Source organism: Corvus brachyrhynchos, unplaced genomic scaffold (assembly GCF_000691975.1).
Source record: "Corvus brachyrhynchos isolate BGI_N302 unplaced genomic scaffold, ASM69197v1 scaffold200, whole genome shotgun sequence".
In the NCBI taxonomy this organism is placed as follows: domain Eukaryota; kingdom Metazoa; phylum Chordata; class Aves; order Passeriformes; family Corvidae; genus Corvus; species Corvus brachyrhynchos.
The window spans coordinates 2,357,471-2,377,507 of record NW_008236184.1 but is presented as its reverse complement, the minus strand read 5'-3'; the positions used below and the strand labels follow the sequence as shown (position 1 = coordinate 2,377,507).

At 37.3% G+C, this 20,037-nt stretch overlaps 1 protein-coding gene across 8 annotated transcripts in view; it reads left to right on the top strand.

Annotated features, from left to right (window-relative positions):
• The window catches only part of TJP1 (tight junction protein 1), a 190,283-nt gene that overhangs the window by 39,231 nt on the left and 131,015 nt on the right, over nt 1–20,037 (top strand). For all 8 annotated transcript variants that reach the window (XM_017737690.1, XM_017737677.1, XM_017737675.1 and 5 more), the window contains exon 3: nt 1,547–1,679. In XM_017737690.1, the coding sequence (XP_017593179.1) occupies nt 1,547–1,679 (133 nt within the window). The remainder of the gene's footprint in view (nt 1–1,546; nt 1,680–20,037) is intronic.

Genomic DNA, 20,037 nt, shown 5'->3' with positions numbered 1-20,037 from the left:
TCAGCAGGAGTTTCATTTTGTAATTAAGATATATGGATATTATAGTTACGTTTTCAGGTAGAAATTTGCAGTTTAAAGCTGGCAATAAAGTAACCCAAGGGGAAAAAAACATCTAACCAAATTACTGTGTTATCAAGAGAACTTACAGCAAGATGTTGGTGTGTGTGTCAGTGTGCATGTGTAAAAACCCCCAAAAATCAGGCATCTGAAAACAGAATAGCGATTTTGTAGTTGCAGTAATTCAACAAAAAATGAAGGGCTTTATTTTTATAAATTGAATAAGAGATTTGAAAGGATTTGCTTTAATTTTCAAGTTTGGATATTGTAGCAACAGGCTGTCCCATGGGCTTGTTATTCTGATCATGGCATTGTGTAAACCTGGAAGTTTCAGTAATCAAACAAGTGTGTTCATCATGTGGTTATTGTATTTTGTATTTGGAATTGTGTATTTCAGGAGTTGGTTTGTTTTGGTGATGCATATGTTTTGGAAATCTCCACCTTCCTTTCTTTTTTGCACATTTATGTCCATACTAAAGCCATTAATTCTAAGTAAAAGAACCTAAAAACCATCCTCTTTTGTGAGAGGAATCTGAATGGTTTTAGAGAGAAATACTGAACTGCTGTCCAAAGACTAGGGAAATGCAAAAAACCCCATATTATTTCTCATTTAAGCTAGTTTTTGAAATTTTCTATGGCTGCAGTTGAGAAATAATATGAAACAAGTGTAAATCTGGACATGAAGACTTTTATGTTTTTATGTAATTCTTGCTGAGTGTATTTGCTGGAATACAGTTTTCCTTTTTCTAACGCGTCAGTCTGACTAGGGACTATTTTGCATTTAAAATATTCCCCTCACAAATCCTGATACACTTAGTTAGTTGTTAACCCCATGCAGTTCTGCTCATTAACGGTTTCCAGCAAGCTCATTGAAATATGGATTGCTTCCTCCAAATATTTTAGTTATGGACTCCCCCTAGGACTATGTGTAGATTATGATATGATGAAAGGCCTTATAAAGTGTAGTTGCTTAATATATTACCCCTGTAACTTAAACAGGTGCTATTAATGCCATTACTGTTTGTTGTTACTCATTGCTAGAGTAGCTGAAGCACCATCAGCCCTCAAACTGGAAAAGGTCAAAAGCCAAATACTGCCAGGCTCCTGGTGATTTAACTGGCAGTTATCAACATGTATCACAGGACTTGGATTGCCACTGAAGCAATAGAGAAGAGCATTCCTTTTAATTTTTCAGAAGTTAAATATATTTTTCTATAATGTATCTTTTTTCTGATTCTATTCACTTTTGTACGAAAAAGATAACTGCAGTATGTTTTTGACAAAATCTGCAAGGAGTGTGGTCTTGATGGGAGCTAGAATTCTACATGCTTGTGGGCTTATTTTGGCACTTAATGATTGAAAACTGTCACTTGGAATGATATTTCTTATATGTATAGCATGGGAATGAGTTTTCCTTTGTATATTTTCTACTATAAACGAATAAAAGAATGTATTCTTTGTCTGATATGTGGCTCTTTTTGCTTGGCAGGGTAACTCCATCTTCCGAAAATCCCAATGGTGCTACCTGTAGTGTAAGTCAGGGAAAGCCCTCTTTAAGAAGAATAAAAGGGAGAATACACAGAAGCAAAAGTCTTGATAGCATTGATTTCTGTGAATTCACTGTAAGTACCATACCTTTTACATTTATCCTCTGTGAAGTTAAAAGAATCTTATTAATAAAGCAGTTTGCTTCTTGCAGTCTGTTTACCTGTTCGTCAGATTAGCAAAGGTATTGTACTTAATATTTTAATTGCCTTGCTACGTTGCCAAATATTAAGAGCAGTGGTGTCACTTGTATAATTAGTAATGTACAACTATATTCTTGTTCTTCAGCAATCATGAGAGATAAATTTTTATGTCAAATTCTAATGTTGCCTGTGTAAGATTAAGAAATTGACTGGAAATTGAGTAAATGTGAAAAGTGAATGAGAAATTTCAAATTTTATTTTTATATTGCGATTTTGGAAGTTACTTTTAAAAACAAACATTACTTTTTACAAAACCTACAAAACTATTTCATTTGCATATGGCAATAATAAAGTGCTAGAAAAGGAAATATATTTTTCTAAGAGATGTATATGCTTATAGTACTTGAAAGCTGGAATCACAGGTGATATGTTACTACAGTTAGGCAGTACTAGTATATACCTTTTCTCTTCTCTTTGGTTAGGTGGTAGGTGTATTTGTGTTATAGTTTCTGAAACTTCAATGTGATCATGGCAAAGAACCATGACAACCTCCCAGCTAACTGGGGAGAATTCAGTCAAAACAATGTAATTTTTAAATACTTAAACAATGTCAAAGAATGTGCTAAATTATAAATTGGTTATGAAATACGAGCTTGAAAGAGCTAAAAAATATGTACTGTCTTTCAAATGTAGAAATCAATAGTGATGTGAAGATACTGTCTGGCATTGCATAGTACTAGAAACAATATCACTGAAATGTTCAGATGGGAATTGGGGAAACTTCTTTAAGGCATAACAGTGGTTTGAGTGTGTTGTCTTTCAGGGGGGTTGTTTTTCAGATGATGCCAATAGCATAACTTGTATTTTTTTCCTCAGGACAGCTTTGTTTCTAATTGCGAAGTCTCATAGTGTTATCTTTGGGACAAAGAGCTTGTTGTTTTCTGTTCAAGGAAGTAATGAACTTACTAGTGAGGGTTTGGGATGTAGTATATTGTATGGTGCCCAGATACTTCTGAATACAGCCAGTCCTGCACGGCTGGGTGCCCTGGCTGGGGAATGTGTGAAGGAGCTATGCTCAGGCTGTGCTGCCTCATTTCCAGCTGCCTTTGGTGTGTCTGTGCTAACTGTTGTCACAGCACTGATACCACTTAATCATTGCTCTGCTGAAGGTTAGAAATTCCCTTGGGGAGCAAAATTTCCTTCTGCTTTATGGGTCTTCATCTGTGTGGTCCTATTAAGAAATTTTATCTAAATCTATCTCTACTCTTGGAGCCTTCAAAGAAAAAGAGATTAATAGCCAATGATAAAAAGAATTTCTTGCTTGCCATAGGACCTTTGCAAAGACATCTGAGACAGATAACAATAGGCTGGTCTGTATTTGTAGCATACAAATGTGTATAGTATGTATATATATTAATTCATACATTAATAGCTAAGTATTGATAATTAGGATCAGGAAAGGAAGTTCACTTTTTCTGAGGTCTCATGTTAAAGGATGATACAGGTTTGCATAGCTAAGCACACAAATCAGAGTTAAAAATACGGATTTTCTTGCTGCTACATAATTTAGAATCGCACTGAAATATTTCTTGATGCTGTAGAGTTGTGGTTTTATTGTTCTAAAATTGTGATTAAAAATAGATCTAAAGAAGTAATTGAATAAATTAGTGTGCCTAAGTCTTTCAAGACTGCCCTCAGAACTGAACATTTTCCATGTTAAGAGTCTTCATCTAGTAAAAACACTCAAACACTGGCAGACAGAAAAAAATTAGAAATAAAAGTTAAAGCACAAAGGAGCTTTTAAAAATGTTCTCTTTACAACTATTTTATGCTGTAGTATATTCATTTTATGCACAGCAAAGATTAAAAGTTTCATATTTAAATATGTGGATAACTTACATGCTGACAAAGTAATGTCAGCATCCAGTGAACTGTTGGTTTCATTCATCATGTAATGAGAATGAGATCCATTAGTAATACTGAAAATTGTTGGGTTTCACTTTAAAGTAAGTAATGTCTACATGCATCCTAAACTAATCTTCTTTGTAAACCTTTTGTTTAAAGGTTTCACTCAGCAAATTCTTACCGAGGACAAATCCTAACAGCAGAAAGACATAAAAAATAACTTATGCTTTCTTTTCTTCACGTGAATAAATGTGTCCCCTGTGGGAAAGTTCTGCATTTCAATGCAATACGCCCATACAAAAATTCAATACACAAAAATGCTATATGTACTACTTTACTATGACTTCACCTGAAGCTGGGGGTGAGTTGTGGGAGCTGCATTAAACTGGGAGGCTCATTAAAAAATAGGTTTATTCTTTGCAAGGGAGGGAATAACCAGTGAAGAACCTTTTGCATGTGTAAAATTTCAGCAGAGGCCAGGGAGGAACTACCCGGGGTACCTTCAGAGGGTTGTCTGAGGGTGATGCTGCAAAGTCTGTTGTTTACTGCAGTTAGTAAAATATGAAGTTTGCGATATTAATGGCTTTTGGTTGTACCTGTGGCTCTGAATATGGGTCATCTACCTAAGAGTGCAAGAGAGGTCCTTGTCTGTGAAACCTCATTATCCAGTGGCCTGCTGCTGCTATGACCAACTGCAAGCCTCAGGTATTCGGATGTCCCTGCTCTGGAAGCGTTCAAGGCCAGGCTGGATGGGGTCCTGGGCAACCTGATCTAGTGGATGGCATCCCTGCCCACTGTGAGGCATTGGAACTAGATGACCTTTAAGGTCGCTTCCAAACCAAGCCATTCTATGATTTGTGTGAGACTGTCAAAGCACACAATTCCCAGCTGGTGCATTGCATACCTGTATTTACATCCTGTACCTGGCTCACCTGTATTAAGCTTACAACACACTTCCAGAAGGTCTAAGTTCTTCCTGATTACAAGTGGTGGCAGTCTGCAGGACTGCTGAAAAAATGTCAGCTTTATTTCTTAGTGATACCTCTGCTGTCTTAAGTGGATGATACTGGGGTTTGTAAGTGATGCTTCTTTTTACCATTTTGCTAAGGCAGCAAGTGAGAAGATAAAGTGATGAAATTATGTTAAGCCACAGAGTGATAGCACAGCAACTCCCTTAAAACGTGTATCTGTTTTCAACTTTTTGCACCCTTTTTCTTTTCTTTATCCTCTCCATGTATTAGTAGCACCACTTAGTCAGATGAGCACCTGTTCACCCAAACTAAGTAAAATCTGTTTTATTGCCCTTCAGTTCTTCTTCAGTAGAACTTGAAGGGGTATCATCATGCTGTGCTGTGGCAGATATTAGCCCTTGAAAAACTCAGTTTTAGTGATATGTATAAAAAAAACCTACCCTGTATTTTATGTTGAATATTGGTAAATGGTTATTTTCAACCCAGAATTGTTGCAGAACTCCTAGACTATGTTGCAGAAAAAGGGAGAAAAGATAAAGAATAGAATCATCAGCTGTTGGAGGCATGTGTGGAATACCTACTACCTTGCAGATTGAGCTTGTTGTATTAATGTTCCATTACATCCATATTTTAATCTTTATTACACCGAAACAAACCCTGGCTTTGTACAAGCTATCCCAGATAGCAGTAGCAGTTCTGAGCCCAATTCGTCGACAGGGTTTTTGTTGTACTAGACATTGTGCAAACATTAAGTGTTTGCTCTCAAGGACCTTACAATCTATTTCTAATAATAGGTAAGATGTGACTAACCTTTGATTCTTTAGCTGCATATGGCTCTCAAGCTGTTCAAGTGCTGCACTGATGCTAGGGCTTCTGAAGGTCATGTTGGGATGCAGGTGCATTTTGGGACTGCCCTGCCTGAAGGAGCACTGGGAGTCATCCTCCTCACTTGTGTGTGAGCTACCTTGGGAGGCTGTGTGACAGCTCAGAGGTGTATGAATGGATCTCACGGTTGCTGACTGTAGGACCAATTTTGTACATGTCTCATAGCACTACAAACACTGACCACCCCTATAATGTGTAGATGCAGAGAAACTGTTCCCTTTTTCCCTTTGAGTCAGTGCTGATGTTTCCTGGGAATGACCAAAAGGGAGACTTTGAAAACTTCTATAAGGAGCTCAGATAATGAATTTTATGTCTAAGTTACCTTTTTTCATTTTTAGTTTTGTAACTCTTTGATTGGACTTGAGAAATTACTGAAATCAACACCTTGAAAAGTGTACTTTTAAAGGAATTTGGATTTAAGCCTTTCCTGCTAAAATCATCCCTTGTGGACAAAGGAGCTTGTCTTGGAAATCAGAGCACTGCAGTTATCTCCAATATGTACAATTCCAGTGCTGGAGGCAGCTGGTGCTAGTGTGCTTTCACTGAACATACACGCAGCTAGGTTCAGTTAACCTGCAGCTGGAGCAAAGCTGAAAATCTCCAGTGTACTTCCACTTGCATAGGAGTTAAAATCCAAGGAATAATTTTGCAAAATGTTATAGCAATGCATTATTTTTTTTTCCACTTTTCCATTCGTTTCTAGTCATTCCTTTTTCTGGTGCATTGTTTTGTCTCTTCTTGACATGTACTGCCAATGAAGTGATATTCGCTAGAATTGCTGTGCACTAATGCTTTAGAGGTCCATGATGTCAGCATGCAAAGCACAGAAGTAACACAGTAGGGTAGGAGATTACACAAAAGAGGAGAAAAGAAAGACAACTAAGTAGAAAGAGCAGTCTGAATAAAACACTGTGGAATGCATGACAAAATGAAAGAGACAACAAAGGAAGAGATAATCAGAAAGTGAGACTCAGGTAACACAGGATTGCCTTCTTTGGATAGGGAATGCACATGTTCACCCAGAACAGTGATTTTTAGTGCACTGTAGTAAGTGTTATGCCTTTGAACAGGTGTGGTACCTTGTATGATTTCTTGCAGAGGAGCTGCAGAAGCTCGATACTTCTCTGTGTGCTTGCCTGCTCTCATTAGCAGGATGGAGTGATTGACCTCGCATGCTCTGTGGGGGTGTGTGCCCTGCATGTTCTGTGTGCAGGGAGGTGTGTGTGCCCTGGAGTTCTCAGGGAGCAGCTCCCAGTGAGTTGGCTGTATCATTGTGCTGCTGCTGCTCTTACCAGCAGTTTCATGTGCTTTTTAATTTCTAATGAAGTTTCAAGGCTCTTTGGAGGCTTTAGTGATTAACTTGAATGGATGTTTGTGATGACGTCTTTATTTCACTTCCCCAATCTCCTTGGTAGCTTTTCATAGCATACAGCAGGCTTAGATTCAATTTGTTGTTGGAGATGCCCTTACCAATATGTTGGGTAACTGTTGCTGTGAGTAGCCCTACTTCCCCAGTGCAAAAAATGTAGTCATCAAAACATAGTACTGCACCATACTGGTTAACTTTTCATGGAGCATATTGCTGAGCAAGGCAGTCTAGTTTGTCCTGAAGCACAGATTTATTGCAGGTTTTTATTTAATTTCATCTAGTTCAAACTCATCTTCCCTTTGAATCATCTTACAAATGACTTCTGAGGTGGTAGATATTGTTCTGTAATTTTATTTTTGGGTTTTTTTAAAACAAAATTCTTCTGGTTTTATACTTCCATTTGTCTTGATTTTCCCACTGAGTATTTTAATTTGAATATGTGTCTGTAAAACTAGTAAAATGAGAAATGAATAATAACACAAATGATATGTATCAGACTCAATTTCTTAGGATGGAGACATGAGAGTGCTCATGTTCTTTAAAAAGTCCTGCAGGTATTTTGATCGTCTCTGTAGATGTGGAAGGAAGAACTCATTAGCACAGCTGGAGTCTTGTGGATGCCCTTAATTTGTTACTGTTCAGAGAAGTGTGGTTGTTATGCAGCTGTTTCCAAGATTTAAATCCTCTCTGGTAGCTTAGACTTGCCTCACAATATTGTTGTTGTACTGTAACCCACTTATTATAATAATTTAATCTATTGATGGTGTACTGATTTTATACAGTAGTGCCAGTTTTGGCCAGTTTATTTTACCTAAGATAGTTTAAATAATGAAAAAAAAAAGGAATATTTAAGCAGTTAACACATTTTACAGTTAATGAAATGAAAATTTTTTGCATCTTACATGTGTATTTTTATTGGTCAAGTATATAGAAAAAAGCAGAAAAATACATAATACTGTTTTTAATATATATAGTTAATAGTTTTAAATCAGAGGAAAAAGTTTCATTGGAACAACTTTGGAAATATAATACTGATGGAAAGAGGAAAAAAAACTGCAGGCTTTTGATCCAAGATTATATCTCCTCTGGGAAAGAGAGGTATATTTTCAGCATTGTTTATTCTGTCATCTTGCTTTTTATTTAAAAACAAATCCAAAGTTTTATGTAAGAGCTATTCTAAATGTCAAGGCAAATTATTAAATCTCAAGCATAATACTAGGTGAAGCTTATGCAGCCTTAAGATTAACCTAAGGGAGTTAACGATAAATGAACAAGTAATTTAATTTGCTAAATTCTGAATTTTGATTGACCTTGGTTTGTGTTTCTGAATTCATTCAGACTGATTGATTTATGTTTCTCAACAAATTCAGTGCTCCAGTTTAAGTCTACCAAGAATGTTACCTCCATAATAGACATTATACTAATGACTGTGTTTACATTTAATTTTACTTAGAAATATATTTTTGAGTGAGTGCATGTTTTAGGTTATTTTTATTTCTTCTCAGAATGGCATTATGAATTTGGGCAGATGGAGCTGTACTGAAATACTCTGGCATTTGTTAGAGTAATACCTGCTTGATTACTCCACCACCATTATACTTGGGGGCTGATTGTGACTTGTCAGGTCCATCATCTCTTAAAATGTCAAAAGATATGTAGGCCATTGTGTAGTTTGTCTTTAGATTACATAATATCAGATCCTCTTTGTGTGGTGGTGTAGGATGCTAGTGTCATGTATTTAGTCTCAATATTACAGTGCTCACCTGCTGGTGAACTGCAGCCCCAAGCAGAATAAGGGTCCAATTGTTTGTCCTCCAGCTAGTCCAGAGACACAGGGAAGCAGAGAAGTGATTGAGAATGACCACTATCTGCTTTTGAGATACTTCCGAGCTCCCTTGAATGTCTCAGTTTCTGAACTGAACTCTGTATGGAGCCACATGATGATCAGTGTCGTATTAAAGCAAATTGATGGGATGACTCAGGGAAAAGAGTAACACTCATATAAATGTAAGCTTCTCTAGGTCAATGCTAATGTAATTTTTTTTTTCTGAAAAATCAAGGTTTCTTATTGTAGATTAGATACCTTAATGTTTTGTTAGGCATTAGATACTTGTGTGGTAAATAATTGTTTCTGTCCAAAAGAATTTTATGTAAGTGAATCTAAACTGGCTTTGAATCTGAGTGCATTTATCTTTCATGCCAAAAATTCTTCCCAGATTTATTTCTCGAGTAGAAGTTAAGATTATATTGCTCAATCTATTTTCCTGTTATTGATAGATTTTATTTGTTTGACCTTTCTCTACTGTTGTGCTCCAAAAGAGGCAGACTTGTTATATATGAGAAAGCAAAGACTGCAACAATTTCTGTTGCAGGCTCTCAGCCTTGTGCTCAAAAATAGTAAATAACAGAAGTGTCAGTATGAGTGGCTTTTCAAATATATCACTAGAATGTATATGCTAGTAACATGTCTGTTTTAATATTTTTATTAGGTTGCTGGAGGTTTCTTCGGTTTAGGTTTGTTGGATGTTTGGGCTTTTTTGGCTTTTGTTAATTTTTTTGCCTTACCAGAACTGTTTCCATTTGGAAACTGGAGTTTGGGTGATTAATTCTAATGGCTTTTGAAATTTTATTTTTATTATTAAGCAAAATATGTTGTTTTTGTTTGCAAAAGCTGCTTGGAATTTTCTGTCATTAAATACTTGTCTATGTGTGGGCACCACTGGCATGTCTGCAAAGCTATAATAATTTCATGGAAATAATAATGATCCTATAATGCAAGTACAGTCAGTGTCAGTGTGCAGTCTTTGGTAGGGACAGAAATTTTTCTTGCTGCTTTTTCTAGCAAAAGAAATTGGAATGTTTCATTTGACCTTCAGACACTTCCTTTCTGTTACTGTCTCAGAAACAGGATTCCTTGATCCATGCCTGGCAATACTACAAAAGGTTAAGGATGGGAATATTAGTATTCCACACGCACTTAAAACTTGTGCACTGAAATGAACGGAAGAATATTTTCCTCCTGAAATAGGGGAATTGATCTACATGAAGAATCAGAGTATCTTCATGACTTATCACAAAGACAATAGCCACAGTTAAAATTAAGGCCTTCAAGACCTTAATTAAGGTTTTCAAGAGATTTTAAGCCTCAAGCCTTTCACTAAGTGGGATTCGCTTAAAGTGCCCATCCGTTGGTGTTCTCACCAAGCAGGGCTTCAGTCAGACAGGTCAGCTTGGTATGGAGGGACTTCAGGAGTGTTCCAGAGGAACAGGTACTGATATATATGGAAGTGATGCAGACAGTGTCTGCAAGTGTTGCAGTAATACTCAACTTTATTTCAATAAGCCCGAAGATGCACTTGGCCAAATACTAAAGACACTGAGGGTGGGCTGGGCAAGATCTTGAAATACGTTTGGCCTCCTTAGAATTTTTTTTTCTTTCAAGTTTTTTAAGTTACAATAGAAGAAGTATTAATCAAAGTATTCCATGGCTGTTACTCAGATACTTCAGTCAGGATAGCTACTGGAACACTTCAAAGTAGGATTTCACAGCACTGCATTATATTTCTTTCCTTACACTTTGGAAGAAGGTCTCTTTTAGTTACACCAGGGGATGAGAAGATAGTGTGAGTGCCTGAGCAGCTGCAGAATTCCTCTTTTTAAAGTCAGCCATGCTCAAGTTTATCTGTCACTATACAGATGCTGATGTGCATATCTGTCTATATAAACTACATAAAAATATAAATATACATGTGTTATACATATACACATGCATGCACTTTGCACTTAATATAAAAAATATTACTGGTTAGGGTCACTTTTTGTCAACATGATCTCTACATAAATTTTTAGAGTCTTGTTGACTAAACTCTGCCTGTCGCATTGTACCATCTCTGCCAGTAGCAAACATCTCCAAGGGCAGGGCGTGACCCTACACAGGCAGTTCTTCAACAACAGTTGCAAAATGTCATCATCACCCTGTCAAGGTCTGCTTTTACCAACTTTTTTTCCTCTGGTCTCTAGAAGTCCCAGTGGGCATTCAGGAACATGTCATTTATCACTCAAGTAAAATACTGCTTTTTTGAATATTCCTCACCATCCCAAAGAATTCTCCATCTAGCCCTTTTCCCATCTTTGTTGTCCAAATGGCTGGGGAGTGTGCCCAGGCAGGGAACAAAGGCATTTGCCTTTAGCAGATGGCTTATTTTAAGAGGATGTGCCAGTACTAATGTAGGAGAACTGACAGGATACTCTCAGCAGTAAAAAAAAAAAAAAAGAAATATGGGCTGTAGCATAAGGTTTTGCTGCAGTCACAGGAAAAATATTAACTGAGAATGTTGTTAAAATAATGGAAACATAATTGCATGCACTGAAAGTTGAAAATGAAGTACATTGCACCCAACTCCCAAGTCTTCAACCTAAATGCAGAATAAAATAAGAAAGATTGATTGTGAGCACCTTGGAATTCAGACTGCATGAATTTGCAAAAATGTCATAGCAAACTTCTAGGAGAATGTTGGGTTTTTTTAGTCTAAAGAAATTTATTTTTGAAGTCTGGGGCTGTGAATGGAAAACAAATTGTTTATAAGCTGTGCTTAGACTGAAAAAAAGGGTTAGACTGCGTTAATGGAATAGGGCAGTTAGCGTGGGCTGGCTCATCGTTCTTGCAGCAATAGAGACACTTTCAGTTTGCAGAGATTCTGGTTTCTTTTGGCACAGATGTTCTTTTTGTCCTCTGGCACAGTTTTCCTTGATATTTCAAAGAAATATTGGATGTTTGTTACTCATCTATATCTAAGAGCAGCTTGCTTCTCCCACTGGTATAATATGCCTTTGCTTATTGCTCTGCAGTATTCTGTGAGGGAGCATACAGGACTGGATAACCTCTACAGAGCAGCTGCCTTTGGATATTTGGCACTGCTATTAGCAATATACTATTGGGATCACAGGCTCCTGTAATAAATTTAGCAATCTTGGCTGCACTATGATTATACTTATCTAGCACCCCTCAGAGGTAGAAAATTTGAAAAGTACATATCCTATTCTCACTGTGGTGAATACCACTGCATGAATAGAAAGGAAGCAAGTAATAGTGTCTGTATTTTTATGAAGATTTGATATTTAACTTTTGGTATCTACTGACACCTCCAGCTGTATAATGTGTTGCCTTTCATTGCCCCTGAGGGCAGCCCAGGGAAAGGGGGCTGAAAGGCTGGTAATGACAAAGAAGGGAAAAAATCAGCAAGGAGAAGATCTGCTCTTGGAGCTGCTCAAATGTTCAGAAACCAGAAAGTGCTTTCTCAACCTGCTTGGAAAGTAAGTTAGGAGTATACAGTATTCAAGTCTGAGCAATGTGCTTTTCAGTGAGGTTTCTTGCAGTTCTTCAGAAAGGAAAAATAATGAAGTCACATACTACAGTGTTGCATGGAGACTGTACAACATAGCCTGACTACAACCACAGCTCTTGTTTTCCCCCTCTTAGGAAGGCAGCATGTCTTATGTCTTATAATATGATTATATTATTATAATATTATAATTATTTGACTCTGATAAAGTAGAGTAATATGATTGCCAGTCAAAGCTGCACATCAAAGTTGGATGCTGCCTGAGTGCTCAGGCAGCACTCAGCTGGCCTTTGTTCGGTGTGTTTTTTACGTATGGACTGTTAAACACAGCTTTGTGAAATCATGATTCATTTACTGAGATATTAATGAGATAGGGATGTGAGCTCCCACGTGAAGACTCTCAACAGCTGCTAGAAAGCTTTTCACAATTTATAGTTGGACATGCAGTCTATATTATTTCATTCTTAAACATGTGATCCCTGTGAAACTTGGTTGACCAAATTAACCAAGTTTGCCTTTCTTGGTTATCTACCAGTGCTTGCATAATCAGAGAACTACGTGGCTTTTCCTTTCTCTACATTCAAGGTAGGGATGGCCTAAATCAGGTGTTTTTATATTGCACCACTTAACTGAAAGATGTTTCCAGTAACTGGATGCAGTATTTTCTCTACATTCACTTGCAACAGTTTTGGGCAATATAACAAAATAGCTTTGGATACCTGGATGATTACTACAGAACCCAGTACTAGCTGGGCAGTAACAATCCAGGGTGCAAGCACATAGAACTGGCCTGCCTTCATTTCCCCACTTCATAGCAATTCTTGTGAATGTTCACTAGAATTCAGCTAGAATTAATTCAGACACATGTCCAGAAATGTGATGTATTAATCTGAAAGTTCTGCAGCCAATACTTTATAAACTCATATTTGCATTATTAATCTCTGAAACATCTGCTTCATGGATTCAGATCTGCTGCTGTGCATTCTGTGAGGGCATTTTAGGGCTTTAAGATGGGTCCATGAAGAAATATGATTTAGGATGGAAAACAGACAATTTTTAAGAATAAGTGCAAAACCAGGAAGATTATGGATGAGTCAGGAGGATTTGTTGGACTTGATCCCAGCCACCTAAAATTTCCTGACAGGAGCTTCATTTTTTCTTCTACCACTGCAAACTTTTCTGTTTAAGATGGTACTTAGAATGATGCCTGAACTCTGTGGAGTGCTCACAGAAGTGATAAGGCACAATTTGCAGTGTTATGCATCTTCTGCTGATGCTGTCTTGTGGAAATGTACCTCTGTGGGCAGCAATTGCAAGTGTAAAGTATCAGGCAAAGTATTATAAGTATCTCTCTGCCAGCATAAGTCTTATAAACTTTCTGATTCTGCTGATAATCTAGGATTTTCTATATGGGATTGTGTTCTTTTCAGACTGTACCTTCAAAAAGTATCTTTAGTAAATTGGTGGGGCTAACACACTGTGTGGACTTGGCGTGAGGCATTAGGTGTCCTTGATTAGATCATAATTCAAGACTTCTAGCAAAACCAGCTGAAGATCTGCAGTTACATTTTGTCCATTAATGGTCTTCCTTACTCAGGGTTTACAGTGGCTTTTACATTAATGTTGGCACAGTTTGTCTTCTCTTGTTTTCATCTTCAGCTTTTGTGGTGATTATTATTCATATTACAGTAGTAGTGAGCACCCTGTTAGCATCAGAGTCCTACTGTATCAGATGAGCTACATACATAGAAGAAAACTCACTTCTATAAGCATCACATATGTTAAAATGTGTTAAAAACTCACTTGTATCAAGTGGAATTAAAAAGGTAGAGACGGCTTATCACCATAGTGAGTTCCCCAAAATTTACCTCAGGGGCACTGCATGAAGCTCATAAATGTTTGCCTCTTCTACATTTTCACTTTGGTACACTAAATATTCAGGAAATTGAGGAGAATTTGCCCTGAAATCACTTTTTGTCAGGATCTGCAGTTCCGCTGATGTTAAAACAGACGCCCATACTGCCTTTTCTGTGGTTGATCTAATTAAAAGTGAAGTGAATGTTCAGCATCCCAGCAATGGGGAAGACCTTGTATAAGGATATTAGAATGGAGTTTGTTGAAATGAGGTATTTTGGCAGACCAGAATCAATGAGCGGGATAAATATGGGATTGAACAAAACAAATGTGCTGGAGGGGAACACATAGAAGTAACCTCAACCAGTGTGTTTTCACCCAAAGGACATAGTCTGGAATGTTTGTTTAAAGGTCGAATGTTCTTAGTAGAAATATCATTGAGTAAACACCTCGAGTGAAATAAACAACATTTGAGAGGAAGAAGGCTGAGGTGTAGATATTTTTAAAAATGTTTGCCCTTTGAAAGGAAAAAAAATCAGAGAGTATCAGTTGTCATAGTTGTGCTTACGGTTCATAATGTGATATTAGAGGATAAAGCAATATATTTTAAAACTATTGTGGGAATCCTAAGTGTCAGAAAACACTGTGTTCACTTGTAATGGTACAGGGAAAGCAGAAATTTCAGCAGAACATATAAAAGTAGAAGTGACTTCCTCTTTCATGCAGCTGCTTCTGTTTTCTGGAGTGCAGAGAAGTATTTTCAGACAGTTCCTTGCTGACAAGGAACAAGATGAGAAGAATGAGTCCCTTTAATTATTAGTTTTTAAGCTCCCTGACTAATGAATGAGCCTGATTTTGGTAGTGCCAAATCGTTTTAAGGTGACACCTAATTAAAGATAATTGCATCTGAACATTGCCTGTGGAGATGCTCAAAATTAGTAAGAATTGTCATCTTAGCAACTGTTATTATTAGATATACTTATGAAGCTGTGGGTGTAGGAAATCATTCTTCTACAAGAAAAGTTTCTGGGACCTTTCTGGTTGAAGAGGAGCATAGAGGAAAATACCAGTAGGTATGTTGGAATTCTACCAGAGTTTACCTGGCATTGAGAGAAATGTGGTATGTGATATGTAAACTAGCTTGTAGGCTAAATTCAGAAGTGGGCAGTAACTACATTGCTGCTGACAGCTAGAAGTCTGAAGAAATTAAAAAATTTCAGAGCCCCTGGTCTAGTCAAGATTTCTCTGTGTGCCATCTTTGATGCAGATAAATTAGGTAATTTCTAGTTTTAACTATAAAATACACAAAAATGATAAAATGAATGCAGAGATGCATGCCTAATTGAAGGATCTTTGAACCAAACGGGTTGGAACGTATCAAAATCTTCCCCTCAGTTAACACAATGCATTTTCATGGTCATTTTGGAAAAACACCAGTAGGGTGCATAGTTGGGCTTCACACTGATATGGCGTTGCCATTTACTGTAGTTTTAGTCCAACCTTTTTAATGTAATGTGGTGTGGGTTTTTTAAGTTGTTCTTCCTGGGGAAGATTTTCATTGATCTTCCCTCCCTTGTAGCTGTGGGAACAGCTTTAGAACTTGGTTATAGTATATACCAGAAGCTCAAATGAGAAAGGACAAAGAAAGTGTTAGACCTGAAAAAAAAGTGAAAGAAACTCAAGCACTCAGCCCTTATGCCTTTTAAGTCACTTATGACTCACAGTTTTGACTGACTGAACTTGGCAGCATTTGTGGTATTTTGGGTATATTTGTGGAAGCCCACAATAGTGGGTTTTGTCATCCTTTGTATTCAATAATTCAGCATGGATTTTAGTCTTTTAAATTGTTGGAGTCCTTTGAGATCTTTTCAGGAGTGAGAGTTAGCCTTGAATTACTTGAAAAGTATTATTAAATAGATTATGTAAAGAAAGTGTGATCTCCTTTGGAGGTTTTCTATCCTTTAATAAGGGGCAGAAAGCCTGGGAGCAGGGCCAGAAGTAAGAAGTTGGCAGGGACTGTGCCTCCTATAGAAAAGGGAAGGGAATTTGGAGTCTAAACCTGAGCAGAAAAGGAGGTGGAGGAGAATAAGCCAAAAGCAGGGTATGCAGCTTTGAGGAGCAGGGGCAGAAGCAGTGGGAAGCAAGGCATACAGTCAGCAGCGTTTGACCAAACCAGACTGTACCTTCTCCTGCACAGCTGGAGCCAGCCTGCATGTGGTCTCAGACCTGCAGTTGCCTGCCCTTGTCCCGTCCTTGGGGACAGCTCTCTGCAGAGCTGTGTCCCACATCGGCATCCTGCTTCTGCCCCTCACTAGCAGGTCCCCTGGGGCACGATGGCACTGCTCAGCCCCACAGCTGCCAACCTCAGTGCTGGCAAGAGCCTGTTGCAAACCTCTCACACACTTTCTGCGCTGCTCGGGGTCCCTTACGTAACACAGCGCTGGAAGAAATTAAGGATTTCAGCCTTGTTTTGAGTGAAGACGACTCATCTAATCTAGCTGCTAGGAGGAGTCAGCAGAAAAAACTAAGGATGCTTAAGATTTTAAGTGTTTAGTAGGAGGGTGAATCAGCAGCAAACTTGGCAGGGTCCGAGTACTGAACCCCAATAAACTGTGGTTTTTTTTAAATTAGAGTAAATTGCAGAAATTGAATGTTTGACAAAGATTTTCAAGAAATTATTCTGACACTTGAAGGAGGGAGCATCATCTAAGCCTGCTTTCCATTCTTTGATTAAACTACTTAAAATGCATTTGAATAAGGTATATTAGTCTTTAAATAAGGTATTAAAGTACTATGCAGTAATATTGTCTTATGTTAAAGATTCTTTATGAAATCTAATTATGTCAAATAAAAAACTTCAGTCATTTTTTAGCCTCTGAGAGCTCTGATAGTTCACAATTTGAAGAGTAGTGCTGAAAGGATGTTACAGATAAAGTAGTATAAACTCAGGTAGACTGTTTCTCAAAGTTGTGTATGTTTTGTACAAAAAACAGGCACTGACATTTAGCTAAAGCTGTTTTAATATTGGCAGAACAGTACCACAAGTAATAGAGCTGCAGTATTTTCAAGTGCAGAAGGTGATTTGTCCTGGACCAGTCTCTTAATACAAAGGTGGAGACTTTAAACACGATGAACAATTTTCTTCTTTTTGATTTTATTTTGTTTGTTTGCTTTGTTTTACTCTGTAAATATGCTGGATTAATTTTGAGTAAAAAGTTACTTCATGTCCCATAGGGACAGCTCTCTGTCTTGCTTACTTGGACTTTGTTTAACTGTGACTTTCAGTATATACAATTTATCGAACTAATGAATTTACAGAATAAGTAAATAATGCTATATTGTAATCCATCTCTCTTGACTTTGCTTTTTGACCTTTTTGGATATTTGAATATTTTTTTCTTCAAAAAGCATGTAGGAAACTTCTGTAACTGCTTTTGTAGAGCCACCCCAAGCTTACTGTCCCTCTGTCCTTCTAAGAACCACCAGTGTTACTGTCTGTGAGGGATCATGTCAAGTAGGTTACAGAGCACATCACATCCACTTGCACACCACATCCATTTGCAGTCGTTGAGACACACCCTGTGCTAATACAGGAGTGGTGCATAGTGGTTTATATACTAGACCACTCTTTCTTCTTTCCTCCCTTTCTTTTAACTATTCCACATTTGCATACTAATCTTGTTACACTTTAGTGACAAGAGAAACTTCAGAACTTGTGATAATTTCTTCATGATGCAGCTCTGACAACACCATCTTTTCATAATTGTGTGTAGGCTAAATGTAGAAGTGATGTAAAGGGCATTGCCATCTCAGTTTGAACGCAAGGAAGAAATGAAGTTTTAAGACAGAAAAGCAACTAGAATTGATGAGACAAACAGTATCTTAGCTGATACCATGCGTAACTTTGCAGACATACATGCCTGTGTAAGACATTAAACAAGGTATATGTCACAAATATAGATTAATGCTGAACCCTAAAGTTTTTGAAGAGAATGCTTTACCACATGAATGGCTATGTGATTGATAGGAAATTTACTGTATCACAAACAATCTACTCACAGAAAAGAGGTAGGGTCTGAGAACCTAATATAATTTGTTAGTATATAGTCAAGCATTTTTATTAAAAAAGTAGGAATATTTCCATGGGAAAGCCTACCGGAGTTTTTTTAGCACTTGCTTTTCTTCTCTCCTATTGCTGCATTTTCTCCCATTCTCCAAATCTTGTGCTAATTAGCCTCCTACCTGCTTTTTCCCGATGCCAGTTCTGACTGTCTCACACCACGTTCAGTGCTTGAATCCCCTTCCTTCTGTCTTGTGCTGGCTGAAATCCATCTCTCTGCATGCTAAATATGTTAATTAATTTTCTCATACACTGCCCTGCTATATAAACTTGTTTTCTTTAATCACACATATTGATAGCATCGTTTCTTACACAATACATGTATTTTCATATATGTTCTGCAATAACGGAGGAAAATTAACTTAAGAGGCCATATATTCAAATATATGCTTCTCCATAATCCCTAGAAACTGAAAGTATCAGTCAGCCAGAAATGCATCCTGCAGCAGTCCATCTCTGGTTGCATCTCTGCTTCCCCTGTCCATTTTCAATGCAGTCTTGATTTCCTCTTTGAAAATGTGCAGGGAAGGGAAAGCTACAATAGCAGTGAGCAGTGGGATGATATTGTGAGGCAGAAGTGCTCTGCTGCAAAGTACATTGCACTACAGAACAGGGGAAGGAATTTGTACAATTTGTACAGAATTCTGCATTTGGGTTATATTGTCTGTGTGATGGATCATTAGCAAATGACCACTTTGTCCCTAAGGAAAGCCCTGGTCTCTTCTAACTGTTAAATGCTCTATTTATGAAGTCTTGATGTCATTGAGGGTATCAAATGGTAACACACAGTGATTACACTGGTGCAGCTTCCTGTCTGCAAGAATGGTGAAAACCAGATGCTGGAGATGTTTCAAGTAAGCATGGGTAGAAAAATCTTTCCCCTGAATAACTCTGTGTTGCTTTTATTTCAGTAGAAATTAGGTTAGACCTTAATCCAAAGTTTTAACGTCTTTTTCAAAACTGTTGACCATGCTTGTATACACACAGAAGAGGTGAAGTTTCTGCCCTGAACACTTCCCCTGGCAATGAATTCTGTAGTTTAACCAAATTTTAAAGTCTTGTTCTTTTTCTGATTTTTTTTTTTTAATTTGCTTTAGGAAGTTCAGGTGTTAATTTGTTAAATCTTCTTTCTGGTAATCTGAGACAAAAATCTAATCTTTATCCATCATAAAAGCATACCAGTTTGCCCAGTTGCAGTCCTTTTCTTACTTAGAAGAGATTTTTCTATGCAATTTTGTATCTTTCCTCTACAGTTCCCTTTTTAGAAGTAATGACTCATAAACCTAGAGTTGAGGTGAAGACCTATTATTTATTCCTGGAGGAAATTATAGTGTTTTCAGTGCTAATTTTCATTCAGCTCCCCGACTGTCTTAACACTTTGTTACCTCTCTTTGGTAACAATGATCAGATGTTTCTGCTGAGCTTTCTGCCATTAAATCAATGGTCACAAAATTTTTTTGTTTGACGGAATTAATTTACAACTGTCATGCTAAAACTTTGATTTGTTTGGTATTTTTGAACATTAAGTTTTATTTGTCTTTATGTTGCCTATTCAGCTGGACTGTTTAGGATTTCTGAAGCTTTCATGGCATTTTTTGGTTATGACTTGACTGTTGTTTTATGTCACCTGCATATACCTTTTATTTCTCTACAGATTACTATTCCTAGGAGATTCAGTCAGAATTATGGAGCAATTCATTGTCATAGTAAAAATAAACTGTTTATTTTTTATTCTTCACTTTATATCCAGATTTTGACTCAATATGATATTTCTGTATTGGGCCAAAATATGCCTTTCCCATTAAGGGTGAGTTTTGAACAAGAGATCTAAAACATTCCTATGCTA